We start from the raw sequence: 27,545 nt of genomic DNA on the forward strand, positions 1-27,545 counted from the left end.
CACAGTTTCAGTGAAGACACATTACTCTTTGGATGTCATTGAGCAAACCTGTTAAAGACGAGGACACTTACTGAAGTGTCCAGAGTACCCTTTTTTAAGATGTGCCATGTCCTGAGCAAGGAATCCCTTCTTGTATGTTAAGATCTATTAACACTAAAAGAAACATGAAAAAAAAAAAAAAAAAAAGAATTCTAAGACACCTTTTTCATGCCATCTCAAACTAGGATAACATCATCCCACATAATTCCTGCTTAAGAAAGCTATTTTCCTTCACTTTTGTGTGATACTGCAAAGACTGGCGGATTTCCTATATTCTTCTTTGTTCTTTTACTACTGAATTATATCTTAACTCATTTCAGGCTTCATATGGCTTGTCTCTGCCACAGGCTTTGGAAGAAACTTTGATAAAAGCTTATGCATTCCATCACAGGAATTCTGAAGGTATAATCTTCCCAATATAGACATAGCTAGTCTCTTCCTGTGAACATTATGTAAAGACCAAGTGTGATATCACAGATGGCAAAATTGGAAGTGGAATGCTTAATCTGAATAATACTCCTTCTTATTCTCTTTCATCCACACTGGTATCATTGGAGGGAAAATCTTTTCATCTGTTTACTTCTACTCCTTATCCATTCAATCTGTTAACTTGCCAAAGACAGACAATAGTAAATTGTTTTTTTCTGTCCATTAAGAGTAAGATGAGAAAAAAATTAAATTAACCTGAAAATTATAAAAAAGCCACAAAACCCAATCACAGTAAAGTTAACTATGTTTGTGAAATCCCCTTTAGCGGATAGTTTGAAGAATAAACTTCAACTAATATTGGCTGAAGAATGTTGCAGTTATACTGCATCCTGCTTCAAAGCAGAGGGTCAGGCTAGGAAACTTCCCAGTGCGACATGTCTGCGAGTTCAACATCTAACCAGTATTTCATTGCAAAGGGTTCCACACTTCTCCAAAAGCAAACCGAAATTAGGGGGACCTCTCATCAAAGTGTAGCCTAACTAGTTCTCTGAACTGGATCCATGTTCTGTACAATAGATGGAGAATTCTACACATAACCAAAAAACGCGAGGAAAGTTTATATAGGAAGAACATGAAAATAAGAGATTTTATATGCCTGCAGATGTTATTTCAATTATTTCATGAAAAACATCTCAGGACCTTCAGGAAATGGTCTACGATGGGAATTATAGAGCATCTATCGACTAAAGTCCCTGAGCAGCCGTGTTCTCATTAAAGTTGTACCTGCTCACCAGTCTGGTGATGACTCACGATGGCACATAACATATATCAGATACAACTGACATCCCATCCAGTGGCCCATACGAATTCCTCATGTACTGACCAGATATCTCTCCTTCTCAGAGAACCAAGGAAACTGAGCATACAGCTCTACAACACGGGTATTCCATGGAGTGTACTGGGAAGTGATGGTATAAGCAGAGGTTGCAATCAAATGATATTAATGAAAGGAAAATGGTGATGCATGTGGTTCATTTTTCAACGTCTTTTTCATGTAGCCATTGGGATTTTTGCTCAAGAGGAAGAGTGATGGAGCTGTATGCAAAGCATGCTCCTAGCAGGCATATCAAGTGAAATGAGGTAAAATAGTGCTATAAACGGGATGATATATTATTTGCCTTTCCTCAAGGACCACATCAATATTATTATTACTATTGTTTTCATAAGGCTTTTCCTCCCAGAAGACATGTTAAAAGTAGATTTCCAAACTCTTTCACAGTTTGAATGATTATTTTAGTTTCTAAACATTATTCAGATTCTCTATGAAATAAATATATTTTAATCTTTTCCTTTAGCTTTTACATCAGGCTCATCAACAGAGGAACCCCAACTATTCTTACTGCGACTCAGAGGCTGTGCACATGACCACCTAACATGTATAACGATACAAGATGATACATGAGTGCATTGTGGATCTCTCTGATAGCTACTCCATTTACAAGAAAAAAAAATCTGCTTCTGTTATTGATACGAGTATTTACTAAAAACCTGGAATTTAGAATTTATTGCGAGTAAAGGCTCACAATAAAGTAAAGGTTTCTGCTAGCAATCGTGCTAAAAAATATCAAGAAAATGATGTTGCCCCCTGCTTTATCCTGCTTCTTTCTGTCTTTTCTCTGACCGTGACGTAAGACACATACATCTAACTCAATATTTAATGCTGTCAAATAGATTTTTTTTAAAAAAAAAAGGAAAGCAAAAATAGCAGCTGAGAGCTTGGAAGTGGGAGGAAATCTACTATCAGAAGTTCTGGGCATAAAAAAACAACAGAGGAGGTTACTTGTAGAAATAAGAAGCTGTAAAGTTCTCGGTAGAAATACTGTGTGGTCTTCCTTCAAACAGCAGCAAAGAAACATTTTTGAAGAGTACCAAAATAAAATTAAGGGTATAAAGCAGCATTCCAGTGGGACAGAAAGAGCAAGTTTGAAGGAGTAGAAATTTCAATACATTAGCATTTCCAGAGGCACGGTAAGTAGACTGAATATAGAAAATATTAAAAATACTCCTCTCAGGCATAAAAAAGTTACCACACACAGCAGGAACCAAAGGAGACACATCCACCTCATTATGCATGAACAACATGTTCTGAATAAGCCCCGCAAACTGATAGCACAGAAGGAACTGAAAAGATGACAGACCTTATTTATAGAATGGCTTTAATGCCATGGAATCTTCTACATGTAATTCCCCTCATTTCCACAGAAAAGAGGTGTATTCTTCACTTAAACTACCAGCAGAATTATCATTACTATTTTTTACATACATCTTAAACAAAGAAGCATTTCTGGAGTATCACAAAGAAGAAATTGTAAGAAGTTGGGATTTCTGTACTCCACTAATTTGATATATTTTAAAAAGTCTCTTTTAGTGAAAAAAAGAGTTGATGATTTACCCTCAAATAGCTATATGGGAATTTACAAAGATCAGAAGGTCTTCTTTGTGACCTTTAAGATTCCCTGTGTCCTAGACTATAAGAAAATACACTTGATAACTGGATTTACTTTAACATTTCATAGGTCATAAGTAGTTGCTCTGCCGCTGGAAAGGATTTTTGGCAAAACCATTCTTCTGACATTTAAAAACGCTTGCCTGGTGTGTCTGGTATTTTGCAAACACAGTTGGTATAGAATATAGGAAGATGAGAAAAAAAAATCTAACACAGTAAGAAAAAAAGTATTCATTCATAACCTTTCATTCCAAAAGGTCTTCATTACTTGTTATTTATGGTAGTGCAAACAGAAAGGTATTTCTTCCAGCAGCAAACAATGTATTCATCTACTTAAACTTTCAGTTTCAATTTCTTCAGGAAAAGTACGTTTTTTTTTCTAATCAACTTTTCCACATTGAAAGGGGAAAGAAAAAAAAAAGTGCACGAATAGTTTTTTCTGTTCGCAATTTGCTCTACCTTGGGTGCATACCTCGACGGTACTTCACCTAGGCAGGAGTTCATGTATTACCAAGCGACCTCTGCTCACCACCCGGGAATGAGCCAGTAACACTGCCTGCTTTGCAACAGGTGCACAAAAAGATGCTGACACCAGGGTAAATTGCTATAATAGCCACTCTACCAGGTAAAGTCATTTAGGAATTATCATTTGTTGTACTCTGGGCCTTCCTGCTCCAGCCTTCCTCCTCTTCATTCATACAAACAGCATCAGGATACACCAACCTTCGGTGCGCTCTCTATGCAACTGCAATCAGAGAGCACCTTCTTAAAAAAACAAAACAAAACAATTTTACAGGCTAAAAAATTGGGTCTAGGATTAAGCCCAACAATAATATTTTCAACTGCATTATAAACTGTTACTCTTAATCCTCAATATACTATTTTCATTATATTTTAACCTAAGGAAACAAAATCAGTGATTTAAATACTAAGCACTTTAATGGACTTTTTACAGTCATACTTACTGAAAAAACAGCAGCCACAGTCTCAATAGCACCAGTACTTAGGGTAACATACGGGATTGTTTCATGGTTGATCCCTGCTTCACTGAATATGCTGTTCGTATAGTACCAGATCTGTAACAGTAAGTAAATGCTTTGTTAATCCTTAGGGTTTAAACTACAAAATACCAGCATTCGGTTGAAGTATCTGATCTGCCAAATACCAGACTCATTAAAATACTGAGCACTCCGGAATGACTGAGAGCAGGAAGACAAACGAAGGGAAGGTGCAAATTTTGGGAGGATTAGTCACTACACTAAGTTACACCTCTGCTTGGAGACTCGCTCAGAATTACAAGTAGCTTTAACTCAGTTCAGCTTAATCCACTTTGGAAGTAAATTGAGGAAACTCACTTTAAGTTTGAAGAACAGGATACAAATACAGTTTTCACATGGCTTACACGCACCACTCAGAAAGCATGTTTGGGTTGCTGTATGAAATATTTCACTGGCAGGTAAGAATAGAGATGAGAACAAAAAAGAGATACGCTCTTAGAGGCATTGCAGAAATTGTTATGTAATCAGTTATGAAGTGCGACATTTAGCTCACTTGACAGCAACGTGGACATTACATCCACGTCATCACCCTAATCTCCTTTTATTTTCAACAGAGAAAAAAGATAATTTTAGAGTGAGAGTGTTTTGATTGAAAGGAAACAAGTGCTTTAGGATGCACTGGATCACAGACGGGAGAACCTGCCGTTGCTGGACAGACGCACGCAGGGCGCTGGGTAACCAGCTCAGAGGAAGACGTTCGCATTTGGTCATTAAAACCACATCCAGCAGCGACATCCCAGACAGAGAATATGTACTGGTAATATTTTAAAATAACATGTCTGGTAAGTATCAAGCCCTACTTGCATCACAAATAAAACTAGCAACGACATAATATGCTGGACTCAAGGTTACTGCGAAGAGCTAGCCAAAAATTTCAGCTGCCAAAAGCATGCAACAAAGGCGGCAGACTTGGAGAGAGAGAGAGAGAGAGAGAGAGATAACTGATTTTACTGAGAAGGCTGCAAAACAATTGAAATAACTGATTATCAGAAAAAAATAAAAGTTCTAAAACACAGCAAATTATCTTTAACAACAAAAATGACAGCCAGAGGTAATGCACGGCCCTAAACAAAAGTAGCAGTGATTTTTCTGCTGCGTGCTGTCCACGTGACAAACCCTAAAAAGACAAGCACTGCTCGAGAGAAGGCTTGTCTGGTGAATGGTAGTGTTTTGATCGCAAGAGGAAAACCCTGCTGTCTGGCAGCAGATTACGCACATGCTACGTCTGCTCGTCAAGCTACTAGCGCAGGCATTTTTTTTAAGCTTAAAAAACTGTTTGTCTCAGACCAAAGGAGAAGAATCCAATTTGTCTTACGTAAAACAAAAGTAACATAAAATACTAAGTACGTAAAAGTTACCTATATAATTTTACAGCTAGGGAGAAGCTGACTTAAGAATTTTATGCCTACTGCTCACGCATCAGCCTTCACACCCAAAAAGATGCAGAGACAATAAGTGATAACAGCAAATTTCTCTACACAAAGCAATCTGCATTTGTGCAACGTGCAGTGGTGTTAATTGTGTATTTCACTGACGCCCTGCTACAGAGCGCAGACCAAAGTAAAAATCCAGAGTCAGCACCCAATTCCCTCTGAAATATTTATGAGCACTAATCCAATTTCTGGGACCCAACACTCTGTCACCCTACTCATCAACCTCCCTCACCTCCAGTAACTGTCAGAAAAAGAAGATAACAAAACCATGACAAAAGAAAAGCCATTTTTTCCTGTACTTTCAGGAAATTTTCAACAAGCCTGGCAAAACTGATACAGTAGAATTAAGAAACCATGTTATTTGGACACTTCACTCTTGATACTAGTTTGGCATAGCAGATAGAGCTTCTAGAAAATGATGGCAATATTGTAGGTATACTAATCTTGAAAAAGAACAACATTAAAGTAGCTAAAGAGTCACCTAAATAGAAAATGTCTGAATACATTTGCCAAAACATAGCAACTAGGCCCTAAAAAGTTTCACAAGTTATTTTACGGAAGAGAATGAGTGACCATTAATATAAGAGCAGTAGTAACACAACTAGATTAAAAAAACAGCATAGCAAAGGCAGGACAAGGTTCAGTGAGTTATTAACCTCTGTAACAGCACAAAAACAAATTAGGGTAAAGATTAACATGTAGGTGCACATTTTAAAAGCAATGAAGGTAAATGTTTTTCAGCCTGTGTATGCTTTGCCAGGGAAATACATTGCTCTAGGACATTATTGAGCCAAACACTACTCACTTGGTTAATGATGACTACTTTCATTTAAGTAATTTTTCTAACATGGCCCTTTTTAGCTGATGTTTTGGGCTAACTAATCTTGAAATGGAAAAACTGGGAAAAATGGAGCAGAAAGTTGAAAAACTCAGAAACAGTCATAGCCTTGTCCAAAGCATTACAGCAACATCAGATTTGTTTCATCCACGGGGGTTTTCTGCTGCTCCACAGTATGAAGCAAAAATCGCCACTGAAGTTGCCATTTAAACAGTTGCCAAAAGCAATATCAGTTTTATACAACTCCTACAGCAGTTTAAACTCTGTGAGTTTGGAGACAGTGTTTCAGCATTCTTGTCCTTAGCTTATGGTTAGCTGCATCAAATTTAAGTTTTCTTATCATGAGCTTTTATTTCTATAAGCTCTTACCTTAAATTGGCATTTCTTCTATACTATTGGGGATATTCCCAAGCTTTTTCAAACCAGGGACACCTCTAGTATTAACTCAAATTTCCAGTCCTTTTATTTCTCATTCAGCTCCTATTATGTTCTTTCCTAAAATTTTCAACTGCTTTCCCTTCAGTGGGGAAAGGAGGAGGCAAAACAGGAAAAAAAAAAAAAAAAAAAAAAAAAAAAAAAAAAAAAAAAAAGGACAAGCAACAACAGATTCGCCTCACTGCTGCCCCTTCTGCCCTCATCTCTTCCCATGCAACCTGAGGCCAAGTCTTCTCTCAAGAAAGTTAGAAGAGCACACTGCAGTAGGATTTTCATGTCCTACTGCTCCTTGCTTCTCTCATCCCTAGAATCATTTTCTGCCATCTGAAATGTAGCTCCCTGGCTTAAGCCTAGACCTCATGGAAATCGAGGGATCCCACTTTGGAAAGGGCTGTTTTAAAGCAATATGCAGTGTAGTACATGTCTTTGTATGGACAAAATAAAGTTCACCGATGAGAACTTATTTTTGTGCTTTCTCTAAAACTGAGAAGGTAAATAAAATAGTGGTGGAAGGTAAATACATTTATTATGGATAATATGAACCACAGAAATTTTCTTAGACTAATACGCATTCATTTATTTATGTCAATTTAGGTCAGACTGTCTGGTATTTCATTATAATTGAATATATTAGTATGATCAGTGCTTCACCATGATTTCTATTCCATGTGGAAACCAACAAATGTACTGTTTTGAAACAAAATAATTTTTATAATAAAGTAAAGCCTTCAAAGGAAATAAGTATTCTCAGATACCAGCAGGTTGATTACAGAAGTCTACTGTTTGGTAGTTTCCCCTACGAGTAATTTGAGACTCTTGACTGAAAGAAGTGCAACCTTCCCATATGCCTAGCCCAGATGGTAGCTGATGAAAAGACCAGACTGACTAATAGGGTACCATAGACAAAGTAAATAACTGGTGACAAATTTATAACTCATAACTGTTAACCTTACGGACACTGACTCACGCCCTGCAGGTGAGTTCAGTCAAACCAAGAACTGAGTTTGGCGATATCTGTCATATCTGCATTGACATTGGGAATTTCTAAGCTTCAGGTGACTTCGTCAAGATCAATCAGGAAAGCCATGGGCAAGACACAAGTAACTCACACTTGATTTCTTAAGTGGTCCAACTATTTCTCTTATTCTCTATTACCATTTGTTTGTTTTTCCTGGTTGAACTATTTAAACCATCAATTCCAGAATATTCATTTTGTGTGAATTTTTTTTTTCATGTTTAGTGATACTATATGGGAGGAAAAACAAAGTAACAACAGCAATAATAATAATAAAAAATTAAGGTTTGAAATAGCCAACTAGAGGACACAGAGATCCTGACAGTAACAGTTTTTCTGAGGTGTATTTTCAGAGGAGGAATCACCTAATGATTCTTTAAAAAAACCTCTTGCATTCATTTTAGACTGGACACGTCTAACTCCCCCCACCTATGCACACTCTCAAGTTGTGAGAGTGTTTTTGCTTTGCCATAGAATACTAGTCAATCTCTGTCATTTATTAAGTACTCTAAAATCCACAAGACTCTTCTTTTACCCCTGAAAATGTACCTGTGGTGTTCTTTTTTTCTTTAGGAAATGTACTTTATAATTTGAACAATCTGTTTCTTACTGTTAGTGTCATTTTATTTCAAATATGCATTGATAAATCATTAGAAAGACTAGATGACAAGATAACCCCATTTCTTCTCTTGAAAAAGCACCATAGTGAGGAACAAAATAGCCTGTTATTAGCACTGAAATCCTACAATTAGGAGAAAATACCTCCTCTACAAGTGTTTTTATGTGTTCACCCTACAGTGTGAAAGTTTTTTTTAGCTCCCTCCTAGTGTTTTAATTAAAAACTTTTTGATACCTGAGTTCTAATCACGTTAACCTTGCATATGATCTGGGACCAATTACTTTGTATTACAATTTCTAATACTATGTTTAGACACCTGAGCTAACTCTGAACTAGCTAGCTTAGATATCAGGAGCATTTACACTCACTAGCACTGTGTGAATAAAACTGGTTCAGGTATGCTGTAATGCACAAACCCATCAGGAGAAGGGGCCTTTGCCAAGCTCCTTTCAGCAGTGACAATACTGCCCTTCCTTATATAAACAATTAATGCCTATGGACCATGATCAAAACCACTTTCACTTTGAGACACTTCCTGAAAACATTTCTGTCATGTGGTGTTAAGCATTGAACCCAGATGTCACAAACTGCAACACAGGAAATTCTGCCTAGACATAAAGAAAATAAGCACAAGTAGTGAAAACACCTGGAACAGGTTGCCCAGAGAGCTTGTGGACTTTCAGAGATATTCACAACCCACCTGGACAAAGCCATCAGCAACCAGAGCTAACTCTGAAGGGTGCCCTGCCTTGAGCAGATAGATTGGACCAGACAACTTCCAAAGATCCCTTCCAACCTGAAACATCCTATGATCCTCTCCTAACTGATTCAATAGGCTAAGGTAGGAAGCTTACAGGAAGTTCTGCCTGACTGTGAGGGGGAATTTCTTCCCTGTGAGAGTGACAGAGCACTGGACCAGGTTGCCCAGGAAGCTTGTGGAGTCTCCTTCTCTGGAAATCTTCAAGGCCCACCTGGATGCAACCCTGTCTACCATGCTCTAGGTGACCCTGCTGAGCAGGGAGGTTGGACTAGATGATCTCCAGAGGTCCCTTCCAACCTTACAGATTCTGTGATTCTATGACAGCTGGAAATGAGACTTTGATAACTATTAGCCTCAGTCACATTATCAGTCAATAGAACTTTCCTTATTGACTGGTTTGTGTCTGTTTTCTTCTGCTCCACTTTCTGAGAAGGGCGTATTGGACAGCACCATATTCTTCTAATTGTATGAAACAACAAAAACAATAAAAATCAAACATCTAACGCAACCTCTTAAAATTCTTTCCTGGAATTTTTGCTCACTAGTATTAACACAGAATTGATTTATTTCAAACAAAAATATCTAGTGAAAGGACAAAGTTTACCTGACACAAATGAACAAAAGGTGTACTAGACCAGATATTAACAGACCAAAATCAAAATACTAGAAATCATGCCTGAGCATTAAACAGAGAAGGGTCACATCCCATCCATCACTTTGGGAGCCCGTAATTTGTCACAGACTTCAAAAAGACAGCTAAACAAAGAATAAAGAGTTCTCCATCCTCTCCTGCCTTTTTCTGGGATCCCAGAGTCCCCAGTGGCACTGACCGGTCTCATCACCTTGACTCTGCGTGTCAGCTGGGAATGACCCCCTACTGTAGCCAGCTCTGCCTCAGCTGCAACTTTTCCTACCAGTTTATTTAAACAGAGAGCAAAAAAAGAAAAATAAATAAATAAATAAATAAAAAGGCCTTATCCATCCCAGAATATGCCACAGTCTGAAGAAGAGCACTTACAGCATTTAGCCCACAGAGCTGGTAGCAGCCCATGGTGACGACCACGGTAATGACTTGCCATCGTACAGCACGGGTTCTCAGGAGCTGAAGTACTGATAGCAGCTGGGTGTTTCTTTGGACTCGACTCTCTGATAAAACTTCTTCTACTTCATGTGAAACGTCATCTTTCCCAAGGAAGGTCTGAAATGCTGCAAACAGAGGACATGCATTTTAGGTCAGCCACCTAGCACTGTGTGCATTAATAAGGGGTTTTATAGAAAATGGAATGTTGGAGAAAACAGAAAATATGCATGAGTTATAACTTAATTATTATTCTGCCTATTCATCAACAACATAATTCCAGTCCGGGTATGATCTGGCTTATCGTTGTAACCAGTCTCAGAAACTGCAATAAGAATACAAATTCTTTGGCATCCTGCCAGAACAGTTCCTCTCCTTACGTTATTTCACATATCACAGAATCAGAAAGGTTGGAAGGGACCTCTGGAGATCATCTAGTCCAACCTCCCCGCTCAGCAGGGTCACCTAGAGCATGTTAGACAGGGCTGCATCCAGACGGGCCTAAATATAATATAGTCAAAGGTACAGTATAACATTAAAACACTGTGTAAACTGAAAAAAGATATAATACCAAAGCAGTTCTGAACATCACTTTACTTGGCCACTTTTGCAGCCAAACCAATATAGCAGACTTTGTTGCTGAAGACATATTGGACAGAAAAGTAATACATATATAAAATGTATGCAAGTCAGATAAATCAATAGAAGATGTGCATTTGAAAGGGATAGTTATTATTCTTCAAAATACATCCTATTTTTACAAGCATATTTTCAAGAATTCACTTCAATATATTTAATATCATAAACAATTGTGCAGAGCTGTTCAAGTCTTCGTATTAGTCAACACTGGGGACATGGGAGTTCCTCTACCCAGCAAGCATTAACACACAAATAAAGCACTCCACAAAAACCAAACTGTTAGGTATTATATTATTGCACACTGAGGATTACTCAGCTAGCTTTCTGCTGTGAACAATAAAGCTTTCAAGCTCATGCACCACCCCAAAGGTATTCTAATGGAAGTGGTATATTTCCATCAACCTTACAAACTTGTTTTATAGGTGTGGTTGAGTTGAAGATATTTTCATCAGTCTTGTGAACATACCCTAGGGGTTGTTTTTTTAAGAGATATTTAAAATGTTCGTCTTCTTGGAGTGATTGCAGAGAAACAATTACATTAAACGTGCCTCTGCAACCAGGCTCTCTAACCCAGCAGGATGCTAACTCTGATAATGATCCTATAAACAGCAGGTCACTTAAAATTGCTCATTTAAAAGGAAATAAGAGTTATTTTTATTTTAAAAAGTGATTAAGTTGATTTAGTTCTCCTAAAACCCAAGCCTACTTTCAATCTATTCACAGCTTTACATAGTACTGCCTATAAATACGTGATATTCATATTTTTCAATACAGTATATGCTCTTCTGGATCACAGAAAAGACTTGGGTGATAATAAGATAACAGAGACATTGACTAATTGTGATTAAAATGCCCAGGCTCCCTTTAAGCTCTGAAGTTACCAGATTTTAACTTTACCCAGTAGCTGAAAAGGCCAAGCGGTGGCATTTCACCGTGCGGAGGGATAGGTCACCTAAGCGAAGTGGGTGGACTCGCAGGAGCGGCTGAGCATTACTGCACCTTCCGCCTGGCTTCCAGCTCCGCAGCGAGGGAACTGGAGTTCTCAGCCAAGATTTTTGGACATGATTAGCACTTCTATTGCATTTTAATAGGCCCTGCATGACTCTCTCTAAAAAGAGGAATGATTTTTAGGGATGAACACTCAGCACCTCTGGGCGCTGGAGTCAATTTATAATACTAATTTCTTCTGAAATTCAGTTTCTCTCTCACCAGAGGATAGGTCAGAATTTTTAAATCCCTCTGGAAGCATATGAGATCTAATCTTTTCTTATAGCCTTACAATCAGAAAAGGGTTAAAGAAATTCAGGCCTCATAATCCAGAATTTAAGCTGCTGAGTTTTGTCCTTGTGCTGCTGTCCACTTACTACTAAATGATATGCTAAATGCTTGCTAGAATGAGTGTGATGGATTTTAAGACCAGATTAAGAAACGTAAAATTAGAACAACGTATGTGTATAGTATGTTACAGTCCATGTCTTGCTCTTATATTTTACTTTCATCAGTATTATTAGAGTATTACTAATGAAAAAATCCTGTGAAAATAAGAATAACCAGAATAACCAAACATATACCAAAATACTCTACTTTTAAAAGACTCTCCTAGATATTTAAGCATCTGTTTATCAGTGTAAATTAGGTCAGTGCACAATTTTCTTTATTTTCCCTGCCCTTAGACTCCTCAGCATTCCTGTAGGGCACACAAGTCAAAAATATAGGTGCAGTCAACTAAAAAGAAAGCAATTGTCTTTTCTGCACAAAGGAGCTTGCTACATTTGTAGAGGTCCAAGGAATTAAAAAAAAAAAAAAAAAAAAAAAGACAAATACAAAACTTTACCAAGCACAAGGAAAAAAAAATATCTTCTTTCTTTTACTTCCGGTATTAGGATTTCAGGTGTAAATGTCAATAGAAAATTAAAATTACCAACAGGTCAAGAAATACTAAGAAAGTGTTATGCTATACATGCATAGTTTTAAGTAGGCAACACTAAGTCTATCAGAAACATATTTTCCTGCTACTCAAAACATCTTTCAGGTTTCTTTCATTAACAGTTTTTCCAATGCAGTAAGAATCACAACTTTATATATAATTAATGTGGAAATAAATTCTGCATTAGCAAAGAGATGGGAAAACTAAAAGGTCTTTTTAATTTTTGATGTTCAATTCTATTTATTTTAGATTTTGACATCCTCATTATTGGCACTGAGCATCACAGCAGTCCTTGCTATCCCTGCAGCAATGACTCATTTCCCTCTGCAATTGGTTGCCTCTCTATAAGGAAGTCTTATTTTCATGTCTTTATCCTGTTGGTGCATAACCCATCTAAAGTTTCCGCTCTGGCAACTTTAAATCTTTCCCAAGCTTCCCTTTGATTTGCTTGAAGCAGAAGGTCCTAGATACTCTGCTTTCCAAGGCTGCTACGCTGCCTTTATAAACAGCAAAAGTGGACAGTTCAGCCAAGAGGAAAGCAGATAGGAAACCTTTCTGTTTAGACCACTAATTTTTATTCATCTTGGCTAAACGTAGGTGAAACATTTCGAAGTCGTTCAGATGAAATCAATCTGTACTATCTTTAAAACCAAACAATTAACTTAAGTTGGGCATTCAAGAATTCAACCACATGTGGATTTACTAGTTCTTTTTTCATTGTAGTGCCTTCAGGGCACTGTTAAAAAAAAAGCAGTTTTGTTATAACGATTGAATTAGCATGTAAATTTGGAGAAGACATTTAAGAAGGATAAAACTGTTACCGTGTGGTTTACAGAATAGGGTCAGCCCCAGGTAAGAGAAGGCAGAAACAGACAGCAGTGGTCACAGACCACACAGTAATTTGTATAATATGTTTATGCCTTTAAAAAGAAGGAAAAAAAAAGGAGGCATGAATAGTATTCTTATCTATTTCCCACAGATCTGTTGGCTTTCGGTTTGCAGATGATGCCATATATTCAACCCAGTGTCTTTAACAATAAGCTTTGTCTAAACTCTTCCTAAACAGCATCATTTTCGGCCACTTCCAACAACAGATCTCTGGGCTGGATGGACCATTGCTGTGAGCCAGTACAGCATTTCTTATTAATGCTGGTTTCTAGATATACAGGGTGCCTTGCTGTTTGCTTCACCAGTTGCAAAAAGCTATCCAGCTTCACTGCTTTTGAATCAGATATGTAGCAAGTTGCCTGTAAAAAAATTTATCTCTGCATAAAAATATTTGGCAAAAAGAAAAAAAATATTTTTTAAAATATCACACATTTTATTACAGTACTAAGTAGCCAGAAGAATAATTTGGCTGCATCTTACCAGAAGAGATTTACACAGTCATTAAAATGTAGCAAAATATTAATTAAATATCAACACTTGGCATGGCAAATTTTAAGAAAAAAATATCAAATTTATTAGTCGTATTCAATAAATACGACTACAGTTAGACAAACAAACCATTCAGGCTTTTCTCGTGTTTCAATCCCTTTGTTCTTTTAAAAACTCACGTATCTGTGAGTTACCATCCAATCTGGGATTATACCTTTATCCTATTCTTATCTCTGATTTAACTGACCATCAACACAAAAGATGCCTTCTCAGATTCACTTGGGTATACCAGTAAAGCAAATGTCTACATGCTACCCTAAATTAACACTAGAATTGGTAAGCTGAGTTTAATCAAAGGTCCAGTGAATTAAGCATCCTTTTTAAAGGAGAATAAATTTAGGAAAAGCTTACTAAAAAGGCAGAGATCATGACATCATCACTTAGCTTTTGGAACGTAGCAATCATCTGAGCTGGAGCCTTCACCATAAGCCGGCAAGTTTAGTAGCCATGGCGTCTCTTCCATTCCAATAACCCTATCTTATCATACTTACAAACATACAAAAAGCACAGAAAAAAAGTGATAAACAGTCTTAGTGCCTGCAATAACAACTCAGTTTAAATCAATGGACTTGCAGTAATTTTTTCCTGCAATAAGTCTGGTTTTAATCTCTCTCTACCTCATGTGGGCCTCATGCAGGAATTAGTCTAAAATTAGCTACTTTTTTTTTTTATTATTATTATTAGTCAGGAATGGCCTCACTTCTCTATCATATCAAATGGTAGCAATTGTACTTCATCTTTCTAAAAATTGAAAAGCCACACTTCATGCTGTAACTGAAAAATTGCTTCTTTCATAACCACAGGAGTTTTAACGAAAGACTGAAGTCACTACATGATCAGATTTTGTACATTAACAGCAGATGCTATTGGGACATTATATCTAAGTTATTGAGCCTTAAGACTCTTTGCTACTTAAAGGCATCATGCTCTTTGACACCTCTGCCAAAGAAGAGAAGGAGATCACTTGTGTTTCGGTAGCTATAGTCTGGTTAACTCATGAGGACAGGGAAAAAGGAAGGGACAAAAGCAAGAGAAGAGCTTTGTGTAAACTCAATGACCTACATTACCCTATTGGATTTTCATTACTCTAAAATAATTAGGAAGATTACCTTTGTCCTCCTCCATTTTAGAAGCTTTGAGATACACTTAAATTTTAGACTATTTTATAAAGACTAATGTAGTTATCTGCCTTAAATACAGCAGACCTTTTACAGATAACAGTTTTATATTTCTCCAGTAAGATATAATCCACAGTGAAATGTATGCTATTTGCATGAGTAGCCTTGATCTCTTTGGGGAAGGAAAAAGGATTTAATCACAAGACTTGCACATTTTTGACAGTAACGTGCAGATCTAACCTAAGAGGCAAATAATTCAAGAGCATTACTGTTGTCATCATTAAAATGTAAAATAATACATTGGCATTGATGGTTTGCGAGCAGTAGGTTTTATAATAATCCACAAATTCCCCTGGTCTCCCTAATACTCATGCTTTTCCTCATCCATCTCCTTAGATAATGTGAACAGCCAGATTAATTTTTTTGATTGTTGATTCAGTTGGCTACTCTTCTTTTCTGTGAATCCCCTTAATTGCTTTCACTTTGCCATGACATTAAATCCCAACCACCTGAGACTTGGTTCTTGTACAACTCTGGATTTCACCATTTGCCTTGGTATGAGAGTGGTAGTTTCTGAACTGCCTCGACTGGCTTTACAGTGTAGATCTCCTCTCTCCATTTTCTGTCTGACTGGACAAAAATTCCATCAGTCACCTGAATTTTTTCCCTACCTATTGCCATGCTGAACAGGGACCCAAAGTTAATCTCATTTGCAAGACTAATTTTGGAATCCTCTCTCATAACGACAGGTAACAGTAAGAAAATTGCTCATGTTCCCACATCCTTCATAATAAGGCATGTAAATAATGTTTATAATACAGAATATATCAATATTGCCTTACAGATGTATTTTACGGATTATAAGGACCAAAATGATGTCTAAGAATCGCCCTTACTTATTTCGCACCTGATATCCTAGAGGCTACCTTGCTAGTGCAACAAGGTGGCCAAGCCTGGAAGCATGGCTGCTAGGCTTGGACAGGAGTGAAACTCAATGTGATGCATAGACCTTACTGTTCGTTTGTAAATCTCTGCCCAGTATCATCAGTTTCTTCTGCTTTGGAAGCTCTGAATACTACACTCAAAATGAGTCTCACTCCGTACTACAACATGCCTCAATATTATATTTTTAAATTAGAGTTAATCAGGCCCAAAAGCTGATAGCATCTTCTTCTATTGATAAGCATTCACTCTGAAAATTTGGTTATACTTTTTTTGTTAAGTGTTCTAAATTTAGAAGTATAGCCTTTAAGACAGCTCATGTTTATCACTTGTCTCAGGGAAGGAATCAGCAAGCTAGTTGCTACAGCTCATTTTCTTTCAACTACTAAATCACTGGCAAGAAGGCGTGGGCAATTTTGCTGTCTTGATGTCTGCTATTCCAAAATCCACCTCCGATGCTTCCAGATAAGCTTTCAAATCATTCTCAGAGTGCGTATGCTAAAAACATACCCGACTGCTATTGGACCATTATCAGCAACAGCAAGTGGCATTAAAGGCAGGAAGAGATATTAAAATGCCAAGTTTTTTCACTACATTTTAAACTTCAGCTAAACTACAATAAGACTCTCAAAGCTCTTTTTTCTTCTTCTTCTTCTTTTTAGAAGACTAGAAGGATCAAACTCAAGCTACCTGAGAGGCCCAGTTTCGCTGTCACAACGGTAAGATTTCCAGGGAGCGCGGCAGTATTTTCAGCAGATCCCCGTGACAAGTCAGAGATGATGGTGCACCGTTTCAGATGCAGGCTCTTTGCCAGGCATAGCTCAGGAAATACAGCATCCACAGTTTTATCAGGTAGAGCCGAGCCAGTTTAAGCCTGGCACCAGAAGGCATCTCCTGAGCCGAGCTGTGGTGCTCCAGCTGTTAACGGCTTGGCAGTCGGCGCCCGGCTACTCACCGTTATTTCCCTGCAGAACAGGCAAACCCGTTCCTCTGAAAAAGCTGTTTTCTGCCTCACCAAATCTCTGCTGTCTCTGTGAAGCTGAAGAACTTTCCCCTAAGCCTTTGTGCTTTTCCCAGCTTCTTGTTTCTTTGCTTTTAGGCACTGAAACTGTATTAATTAGATATTTGAGGCTACCACATTTGCAAAATTCTTCATTCAATACCAAACTAAGATATCATGGGAGAGTTCTTATTTGCGTACCATTTCTATTTCAGAGCTCTGACCACTACAAAAGTGCTGGGTTTTCATGTTATTGCGGTAGAAATAAGATAGAATAAATTGGATTAATTTAACAATAAATAAAAATTACTAGTGTTAAGCTTCAGGGGCTGATTCACACTTTACAAGTAACTTTGCAAGCAACTAGTTAAGGACTGAAAATGTTATGAATAATTTTTAAAGTTCACTCATGTCTTCCAAACATTTTGGTATGATAATCAGGCTCCTTCCTTCTCTGTACAGTATTTTTAATGTTTGCGTATGGTAAACTAAATCAGATTTTCAACATTCTCTCAATCTTAATGTGATCGTATATTGGATATATCTGACCATAGTAATTTATTGGGGCTGGGTACACAACTGTGATCACATGAGCACACAGGTACATAGCACGTGTGCTATCTCCCATACACAGGACCTAAAATAAGAGCAAAATGTTGTGATCCGTGTCTGTAAAACCTCAAGAAAAAAAAATACAGAAACACTGAAAATTTTCACAGTTAGACAAGCATATTACATTTTTCTTAGATCTACAAAGGTTATTGAGTGACTGGGACACAAGGTTAAACACAGCCACTACTGGGCAGCCAGGAGCACAGCTGGCCTCCCTGTCAGCTGGATGGCCAAGGCTCGAGGGAAGGGACAGCCACGAAGGCTGCGCTCCCCGTTCGCTCCCCGGCGAAGCCTGCGTGCAGCAGGGAAAAGCAATTACCGAGAGAGGACTTCCTATCGGGATAGTCCGCTTTCACTGTGACCGCCAAAGCACCTCCCAGTCTGTGCCTCTACAAGAGGAATCCTCTGCTAGGAGAAACGAGGTAATTCACCATACCTTTTTCCGCCTTGCTTGTGTCGTGCTTTTCAAGTAGGAGGTAACGAGGACTTTCAGGAAGGAAAGGCAAAACCACAACTTGAACCAAGGAAGGAACAATAATCATTCCAAACAGGTACGGCCATCGAGATTCCTACAACGTGGATTCAGACATGGTATTTAGTAATACGCTCCACGGGAAAACTAAGGAGAAAAATAGCTGTGATGGGGAACACCGTAACTTTTCACCATTCCACATATCGCATCAGTGAGCAGAATAACATCTCGCGTCTCAGCTTAGTGAGCGGTTTGAACATTTGCCCCCTCAGATCCCTTTACTCAAGGGCTGAGGAAGAGACTATTGAAGCCACCAGTTTACTGAGGACCAGAAAGGATAGAGGCAGGGGAACTGGAAAGAGCAATATATAACATCCTTTCCTTTCCTTTCCTTCAATATCGACATGGAAACTAGCTGTGGAAAAGTCTTGATGCAGTCCGTATATATTCCACAAACCACCTCCACTATTTTCATATAGTTACGTATAGCTGCTGATTGTTTCTTAGTCTAATCTAATTGGCAAAAAAAAAAAAAAAAAAAAAAAGAGAGAGAGAGAGAAAAGAAAGAAAAGAAAAAAAAAAAACAAATACATCTTATTTACAGGTACAAACAACATGCAGTTGGGCAGTTTTATTTCCACTCAGAAAAGAATACACACACACACTTCAATATAATTAGAGCAAAAGATGGCTCCTCCATTCTGCGACATTTCTTATGGATTTGAATATTTCCCTGTTTGGAAAAAAAAAAATAGTTTTTCTTCAGGACAAGAGGAAGCAAAAACAATTCCTCCCTCCTCAACCCCAGCCTGGCAAATAGGGCGCTTAACTGCCAGGCCAGCAAACCTCACAGCCTGGGCAGCCACTTCAGGATACCACTTTTTTTGCTCTCTCCAGCTTCGAGTTGTGGATGCTTTAGCTGCATTTTGACACAAGGAGCCACAAAAACTAAGTAAAGCTCAAAAGTTAGCAGCAGTTCACACAGCAGCCATTAACTAGGGTGATCCTGGATAACTGTTAAGATTATAAGGGATATTAAGCCTCACACTTTAATCCTAAAGCCATTTTCTATCTTATTTAGAGACTGGACTAAAAACTCACCCGGGGATCATCCCACTCCGCTTGCTGCAGCTTTGCTCAGCAGCTCGGGCAGGGATGCAGCACACAGCCGGCCGGATGCCAGGCCTGACCTGGTGTAATCACTCTGCTTTTTCTGTCACAGCCCCCAGTAAGGGAATGCTGTAGTGGTTATCACATCTGCTTTACGTGCTGAAGGTCCTGGGTTCAGGTCGCAGTGGAACCAGCACCAAGAAATCTTTAGGAGGTTGGACTAGATGATTTCCAGAGGTCCCTTCCAACCTGACTGATTCTGTGAAAAATCGTTTAGGGCTACCTGCTACACGTGGAAGGTAACACACACAGCTGAACGAAAGGAAAACGTAAGCTGGTGCACAGGGAGAAATAAGTCCTAGGAGCGTAATTTATCACAACTCGATTATAGTTACAAAACCCAGTGTCTCACAGGACAATCCCTTGGAAACAAATACACCAAATTACCGGAGAGGATAGCAGGCACAGGGTCTAAAGCACACGGAAACGTTATACTGGTCGGGGAGTAGGGGAGGTCACCTGGAAACAGCATGGGCCTTCATCAGGCTGCGATTCCCCCTCAAAACCCAGGCAGGTGCCGGACCTCAGAGAGGCCCTTCATGTAACTGCAAATTACGGGCCGCGCACGCTTTTCTCATCGCCTTGCAAGGGAGCTACGGGACTCCCCAAGCAAGGGCCTGAATCATGGGAGTAAGCTACAACACCCCAAGTAACACGAAACAAAATACTTCTTTGACAGCTTTACATCCAAAAGCCAGTTTTAAACTGACAAAAGCCCTGCTTGGGTGAACCAAAGAGCCTAAGCTGCTGCACTCTCCGAGACAAACGACATGATTCTTGGTGACCGCTAACAGATTTTAGATAGAACTTGACTTTCATCATTTCCTTTGAAATCGACTGAAACTAAATTGTTAACAGCCTCAAATATATTCATTATTTAAAATCAGCAACAGATGGCAACCTGAGGAAAACTATTTCAGGAAAAGACATTTTGGGGAAAGGCACTAGAGAGAGCTCATCTAGCTCTTTGCCTTTACTCTGAAGGCAAAATACTTACAGGTAGTGAAAGAGAAAGATGCCAGCAGTATTATTTGCCCAAGCAAAACGGACCTTGATCTCTCTGTGTTCTCAAGATCCCTTCTGTTCCGATTCCTTAACGCCAAGGAGAACTTTCTTAGTAGTTTTCTCCTTCAGTTCATCATTTATCAGTTTAATTCAGTCCTTTCTAATTTGAGACTTGATTCTGAACCGAAAAGCTTGCTGAGACTTCAGCGGCTCTACCGTTCAGGCACGGCGTCTAGCACGTTTTCACAAGCTTGGCTAGATCAAAAGCAGATTGCTCGGCATCCTGTTGGATTGAACGCTGAAAGGCACAGGAGACTGGATCCAATTCCTACAGCAGAATAAACCTCTCTCTTTAGAGCCCGTATTTCCCTAAACAGAGTTGGCTAAGTTTTATCTCAACATAATTTTCCATAATAAATCACAGTTCTCCTCAGAACCCCTCAGGAACTGCTTTCTGTTGATAGATTTGTTTTATATCCTCCCACTTCAGCAATGGAATAGTTAAACAAGAACATGCTGCACAATTACATAACCCAAGCCCAGAATTAGAAGTGGGACGTGAGGTAATTTAATAACTCCCAGGCAGAATGAGTGGTATGTCCTAATCTTTCAGTTGGCCTTTAAGTGATGTTTTTTCTTTTCTTTAAAAAAAAAAAAAAAAAAAAAAAAAGATAAAACCAAGATTTTCTTGAATATAGTAAAGCAGATCTTCCCACAACCAGAAAAATATTAGCTAAAATAGATAAAATGGAACTTACTGTAACAATTAAAAACTGGAAAAGAAACTGCCCTGGGGAAAATGCCAACACGTGGTGCTGACAGTTGAACTATTGGACTAAAAAGAGTTCAACGATCTGTTTAAGCATGGGTCACATTTAATATTTTCACCAGTTAGGAAGATAAGATTGTATTGGTAAAATGTGGAGACACTTTCCACGCAGAAAAGGCTAAAAATATCATAAGAGAGAGTTCAATCTTGGACAGGGTCCCACAGCAGCGATGGGAGGAAGTGCTGCACTTTCCTCTACGGGGGGACTCAGTTTCAGAAAGAACTAGTGGAGCCAATTAAGTATCCCAATACATGATGTATAACAGGACCAAAAAAGCGTGGCTAAGGGAAAACATGACTGCCCCAGGCTCTACAGAGAGCCTATATCCAATATCAATTATAATATTGTTTAAATTATTGTTTTCTTTTAAAAGTGTGATCTGGACACGCATCCCATTCGCAGCAGAGTATTCCAGCCCCTAGAGCAGCTTCAGGCTGCAGGAAATGACTGCACGGAGACGCGAGCATCGCCTCCTCCCGGGCTGCGGCGTGCCTACGGGGTAACCAGGAACCTGGCGCTGCGCTGCCGGCTCCAGCGCTGCTTTGCAGCCCAGGAAGAGCGATGCCATCTGATGGGGCTGTTAAGGGCTCACTCAGCTTACTGCTTGAAACTTGCAGAAAATTACATTAAAATAATATATGATTACAATAAAAGCCTAAATACCGCCTAGTCCCCCCTTTTTTTTCGCTCAGCATACAGAACGAACTACGATCTCTGAGTGAACAGATATTCAATGTCTATTTACCAGTCACATTTCCACACTCCTTTAAATATTAATTCTGGAATTAATTCTTTGGGGATTTTATGACAGTGTTTACTACGGCACTGAACAGTACAGACATCAGTGAGTTCTTCTGCACAATATTCTTCTCATGTAAAGTGATACATTTTCCCCATTTTATATAGAGAGAACATAAAGAGATGAAAGTCCCTTGCATCCAGTGCATGATAATTATGACCTGAAGCATCAGGGACCCAACGAGCTGGCAATCTCTTCCTTTTTGTGTTCCTATAATAAGCAGGCAAACTTTGTAACTTTAGTTTGGAAAAATATAATCACACACAGACACACACATGCACAAAAATTTGTCTGGTGTCATTTCTACATGCCCTGGAGCGTCTTCTTTGCCTCCCTTTGCAGCCCCAGAAGGGAGTAGGTCTCTGGGTCACATCTTTGTCACATCTGCCATTCCCACGGGGACATGCAAGATCCCCTAGGGCAACAAAATGATACTACATGCTTATGTTCAAGCAGTTGAATCTCATTCTTTTTAAAAAGGGCATGGTGTAAAAACATCACCGTATCACAAATACTTTCAGCCACATAAATGTTAATGCATAACTTATTTGTATTTATTTATATTGCACATTTGAAACCAAAGAAACATGCTTCTAATATGGATATCAAGTATTTACAAATTTTTTCATAATTGTCTAGAGGATACTAGCACCAAACTTTTTGAATGTGGACATCCATAACTAGGCAATAAATAAAAAATAGTCCATTTCTTAGGGACAGAGAAACCAAGTGCCAAAATTCCTTGAAGAGAAGCATGTAAACAAGGATTTTGGCATCCATTTCTTAAACGCTTCCACTTAAAAGAAAAACAAAAAAGCAAAAACAAAAAAGCACAAACAAAAAACCCACAGCCTTGCTCAGAACAGGAGGATTTGCATGTACACAGCTGAGAAACCTACACAGCTCTGGCATTTCCTAGTTGATCTATTCCTGTGCCACGTAAAACACTGCCAATCGTAAAAGACAACCTTGTCAGCTTGTGGCCAAGAACTGAAAAAGCACCAAGACAGAATTAATTTCTTAGCATTAGAACTGTCTTTTCTTCCACAAGTCAAGGGTAAGGCCTAGTGGGGATGAGCACGGGGCAGCTGAGAAATGAGTACATGCTCTATTTTTCAGGCTTCAGACCAGCTAATTGCAGCTTTTCAGGACAGCTGTCTTCCTTGTAGGTCCCAGGCACCACCTACAACATGGCTCTGTGTCCTCCACCAGCGGTGGAGATGACCACCCTCACCTCCTAATGCTTGTATCCCAACTGGATACAATTTTCTCATTGCATGAGCATTCCCACAACCCACTTCTGTCAAAATACATTTTAATAACAGAGTTATAAATTGCTTGCCTTCTCATTTAAAACAGGAGCAACCCAGACAGCATGCAGTTTTCTCCTTCATTCTGCACCCACGTGGATATTTATTTTCGTGTGCCACTACTATGGATATAGCTCTAACGACAAGATTACATGAGCCTTAACGTACGCCAAGGTACTTAAGTGCTAGAAGGGCAGCAAGTTTAAGGCTGTACAATTCTAATCCAAAATCCACAGAAATCAATGGCAAGTTTTTTATTATTCATTGAACTACCTTTGGATCAGAACTTAAAGCAGACTTGGGAGTGGCTAGTTCCTAAGTCTCACGACCTCCTGGTCATTAAATTGCATGGTAGATCATGCTGCTCACATAGGGAGAGAGAGAATTAAAGTGTCTGATCCCAAGATATTTTTTGGTCCAGCTTTTGGGGAGTCAACAGCTTTTTACTTAATGTATAAATTGCATCATTTTGTTTTCATTGTTTACTCATTTCTGAGAAAAGCAATGGGAAGTGGAGTGCTCTCAAAAATATATATTTTTTTTAATGGAATCAGCCAGCACAGATAGTTGAGCTTCTTTAGAAACAAATAGTAGAAGTATGTTAGACCTATGTAGAATTTCTGACAAATTTCATTTCAGCAAAGCATGTAGACTCACGTTAATCAAAATATATTAAAGTGACAAAAAAAAAAAATCAAAGCACATTTAGTATTTAAAAAACAGCTGGAACAGTTAGTCTTGTCATCTTGACACTTCTTTTAAATGAAACAATTCTGTTTAGATTCAAAAGTCTCATTTTGTTTCGACATTTGAGTTTAAAAAAAGAAAACCCTTCAAAAATAAAATACCAGTCAAGAACCTCTCTCCTGATTTTTCATTTTGTCAATGGTTTTGAAAGCAAAGAAAGAAAAACAAGTCTCAAAAAATATACTTTGCTACTTAGTACTGTCACTGCATACTCAATCAGTTTACCACAGCCTTAATATGCAATTTGTAAAGGATAAAATTGCATATGTGCAATTTCACAAAGGACAAAGGAAACTAAAATTGAAATATTAATCACCAGGTATCTTCAGAATGGTTGAGATTTGTATATATTTGTATATAACAATAAGAGATTTGTAAATATTATCAGATACTTCGGGACTAAGGAGACATGCAAATCATCATCCAAAAAGTTTATTTCCTCATAAACAACAGAAGCAGAGTCTACCTAACACACGAGAAGATGAAGTTTGCAGACACAGGCACTGCCTTTTATCAGGCCAACTACTATAACTGAAAAAAAGCCAATATTTCTTTCAAGTCTAACAAAAAAGTAAAAATTTAAACCTTAAAAGTCCCACAGCACATCTTTAAGGGAATGAGACTTCTTTGCAAGTACAAAGACCCTCGTGCATGAGACCTGTATAGGTAACAGTCAAACAGATACCTTTGTGTCTGTTGGGGGGGACTAATAAAATGTTGATTTATAATTTCCAGTGAGCACAAAAAAATCATCTTGTCCACCACAGATGTAAGCAAAATACCTTACCTGATGTCTCAGTTACAGCTACAGTGTGGTTACCTCATCAACAGCACCCACCGTGTCCCTCAGACCGGGAGCAGGTCTAGCCTTCCCATAGATACTACCAATATGGAGGCAAATTTGGTAAAATCACGTGAACGAGACAGACATGCACACAGTTTCTGGGTTGTAAATTCTTCTGTGGGCATGAAACACCCCAGAGGGCCCCGGCAGCATATTGAGATCCTTGTCAGGGTCACCAAGGTGTTGCCTCCTTAGCCCAGTACCTGCAAACTAGTTTCCCTTGGTTGCATCAATGACTGCATGAGGCAACCTCAAGCCCCTGATCAGTAACTCACAGCTGGTAATTATGTGCCAGTACTTGGATATATGACAGGAAAATTGCTTCAGCAAGGAGGGACTCTGCACCTTATGTGCTATTGTGCAGAGACGTATGAAATGTCCCATCACTAGGTTAAAAAAAAGAATCCTGAGTATCCGTTAAAAAGGGTCACTATCCCCCAAAATTCACTTCCTCAGCTAATTCTTAAATCTGTAGTTGCTATGCCTGGTAACAGTGTACAGGAAATACAGTTAGATTTCCATATTATGTAAACACAGATGCACAAAATCAGTCCCAGCTCAGAAAGATAGGCAAATACATGCTGAAAACTATGATTATTTCAATAAGCACTGAGGAGTGGGGGTTTTTTTGTGTAGTTGTTTTAAATTTGTATGTAGAAGTTTCTTTCTTCACAAGTTTTTTTTCTGAGCTCTTCTTAGCAGATATGATGTCCTTACGGATTTGAGCAGTCACTTACAAGCACCAGTATGTCTCCTGCATCCTTATCATAAGTTTTAAAATACTCTTCTGGGAAGGCTCCAGCCTGTAAGTCAGTTTTGCATTTATTACAAGAATATAAAGAGATTTTGCCCTGTGCTTCTAAGAGACTCTGTACCAGCTGAGCAGCCTAGAGGAATGCAGGGACCACGGTAACCTGAAGTCTCCTTTTGCAAGTTTGTCACCACAGTAGTCTTTACAGGAGGATGAGAAAATACTCCCTCAGCCATTACTGATGTTTGCTCCAAACTTAGGTACCTCGAGATCAAAAAAAGTTTAGGGTCCTAAACTGATGAGCTTAATTTCTAGTTTATTATTCCCACATCCTACACTGAATTTTACTCTTAATATCTTGTTAATAACTAGCAATTTATATGCTACAATAGAGTCACTAAAGCTCCAACGCTGCATGTTTCTACGTATCTAAGCAGTCCCACTGCAATCAGCAAGGCTATTCATGTACTTAAACTAAACCGTATATCCAAGTATTTAGCATAGGTTTAATCACCCTAGTAACTCTCTTTTTAAAAGTTCAATACAGTAGACTGAGATCTTTGCATAGCAGTTTATCATACACAAGTCTATGTGCACTTAGTTATATTTCTAGTTGTGTTTTGGAAATATAACTAGAGAGAACATGCGTTAACATTTTTCTATTCTGTGCAACCAGAAGTTTGAAATCATCAAATAGAACAACAATTTGGGAATTAAAGTGACTCTGGAAGATGACAAACTAATCCATGACTTTATCCTGCTCTAACAGAAGTTAGAAGTAAAATGCTTCAGTTTCAGTTAACACGTTTTTTTTATATTCCATAAGCAGCATGTGTCCATGAAGTATAAAGCTGTTTCATGCAGTTGTAGGACACCTGCTTAAGTTCTCTATCTCTTATTGCCACAAGGGCTCTCAGCTCTGTATTCTGAAATAAATTCTCAGCCATAGCTTGAAAAACAAATAACTGACCACAGTCAAGGTTCAAGAGGAAGATAAATGTATAGAACAGAAGAGCTCACAGAAAAATAAGAGGAATATTGATCAATTCACTATTTATGTTATCACACTAACATAAAAGATTCTTTCCAGTGTCTCAAACAGATCATTTTTTCACGGGTGTCCACCTGCAGACTGTGGTTCCTGGAGGAAATTAGTATTGCTTGCTTTTCTCTTTTATAATTTCTCATCAGTTTTTAAGAAAACCTTGAGTCTAGAGTCTTAGGGAGGATCAGAAAAAGAAAAAAAACACTAAAAATGAAGCTTTGACAAGCAAAATCAAAGCTTAGTTTTCAGAACAGCTTACAACTACCAGACTTCAAACCTAGCTATTTCATCACTGTCTATTTTAGTGTAAGTGAAGCTGTACTTCTACAAGAACTTGTAAAGTAATTGAAGCAACATGAAAGATTCCTGTATAAACTTTCTTAAACACAGAACTATCTATCACTTTAAATATGTCATTTTCAAGGGGCTTATAAAGAAAATTAGAGTTGGATAAGGGTCTATACAGGCTCTTAGAGTTTAATTAAAAAAAAACAAAAGAATTTATCTATCCTCCATACATTCACACAGTGAAACATCTTCCTCTCTCTCATATTGGTATACAGATGACAGAAATAGCACAACATATATAAAAAAAAACATGAATACAGAAACAATCACAAACACATATTCATAAGTCCTTTCTGATTAAATAAAAAAATAATGTCCATCAAGGAAGCTGAAACAATG

At 38.3% G+C, this 27,545-nt stretch overlaps 1 protein-coding gene across 1 annotated transcript in view; it reads right to left on the bottom strand.

The window, feature by feature from the left end:
- The window catches only part of SLC2A9 (solute carrier family 2 member 9), a gene marked incomplete at its 5' end in the record, with an annotated part of 101,571 nt that overhangs the window by 50,649 nt on the left and 23,377 nt on the right, over positions 1-27,545 (bottom strand). The window contains 3 exons of the mRNA XM_062575339.1: positions 3,940-4,050; positions 10,151-10,338; positions 18,322-18,454. Of these exons, the coding sequence (XP_062431323.1) occupies positions 3,940-4,050; positions 10,151-10,338; positions 18,322-18,454 (432 nt within the window). The remainder of the gene's footprint in view (positions 1-3,939; positions 4,051-10,150; positions 10,339-18,321; positions 18,455-27,545) is intronic.

The sequence above is a fragment of the Rhea pennata genome, chromosome 4 (assembly GCF_028389875.1).
Source record: "Rhea pennata isolate bPtePen1 chromosome 4, bPtePen1.pri, whole genome shotgun sequence".
NCBI lineage: Eukaryota > Metazoa > Chordata > Aves > Rheiformes > Rheidae > Rhea > Rhea pennata.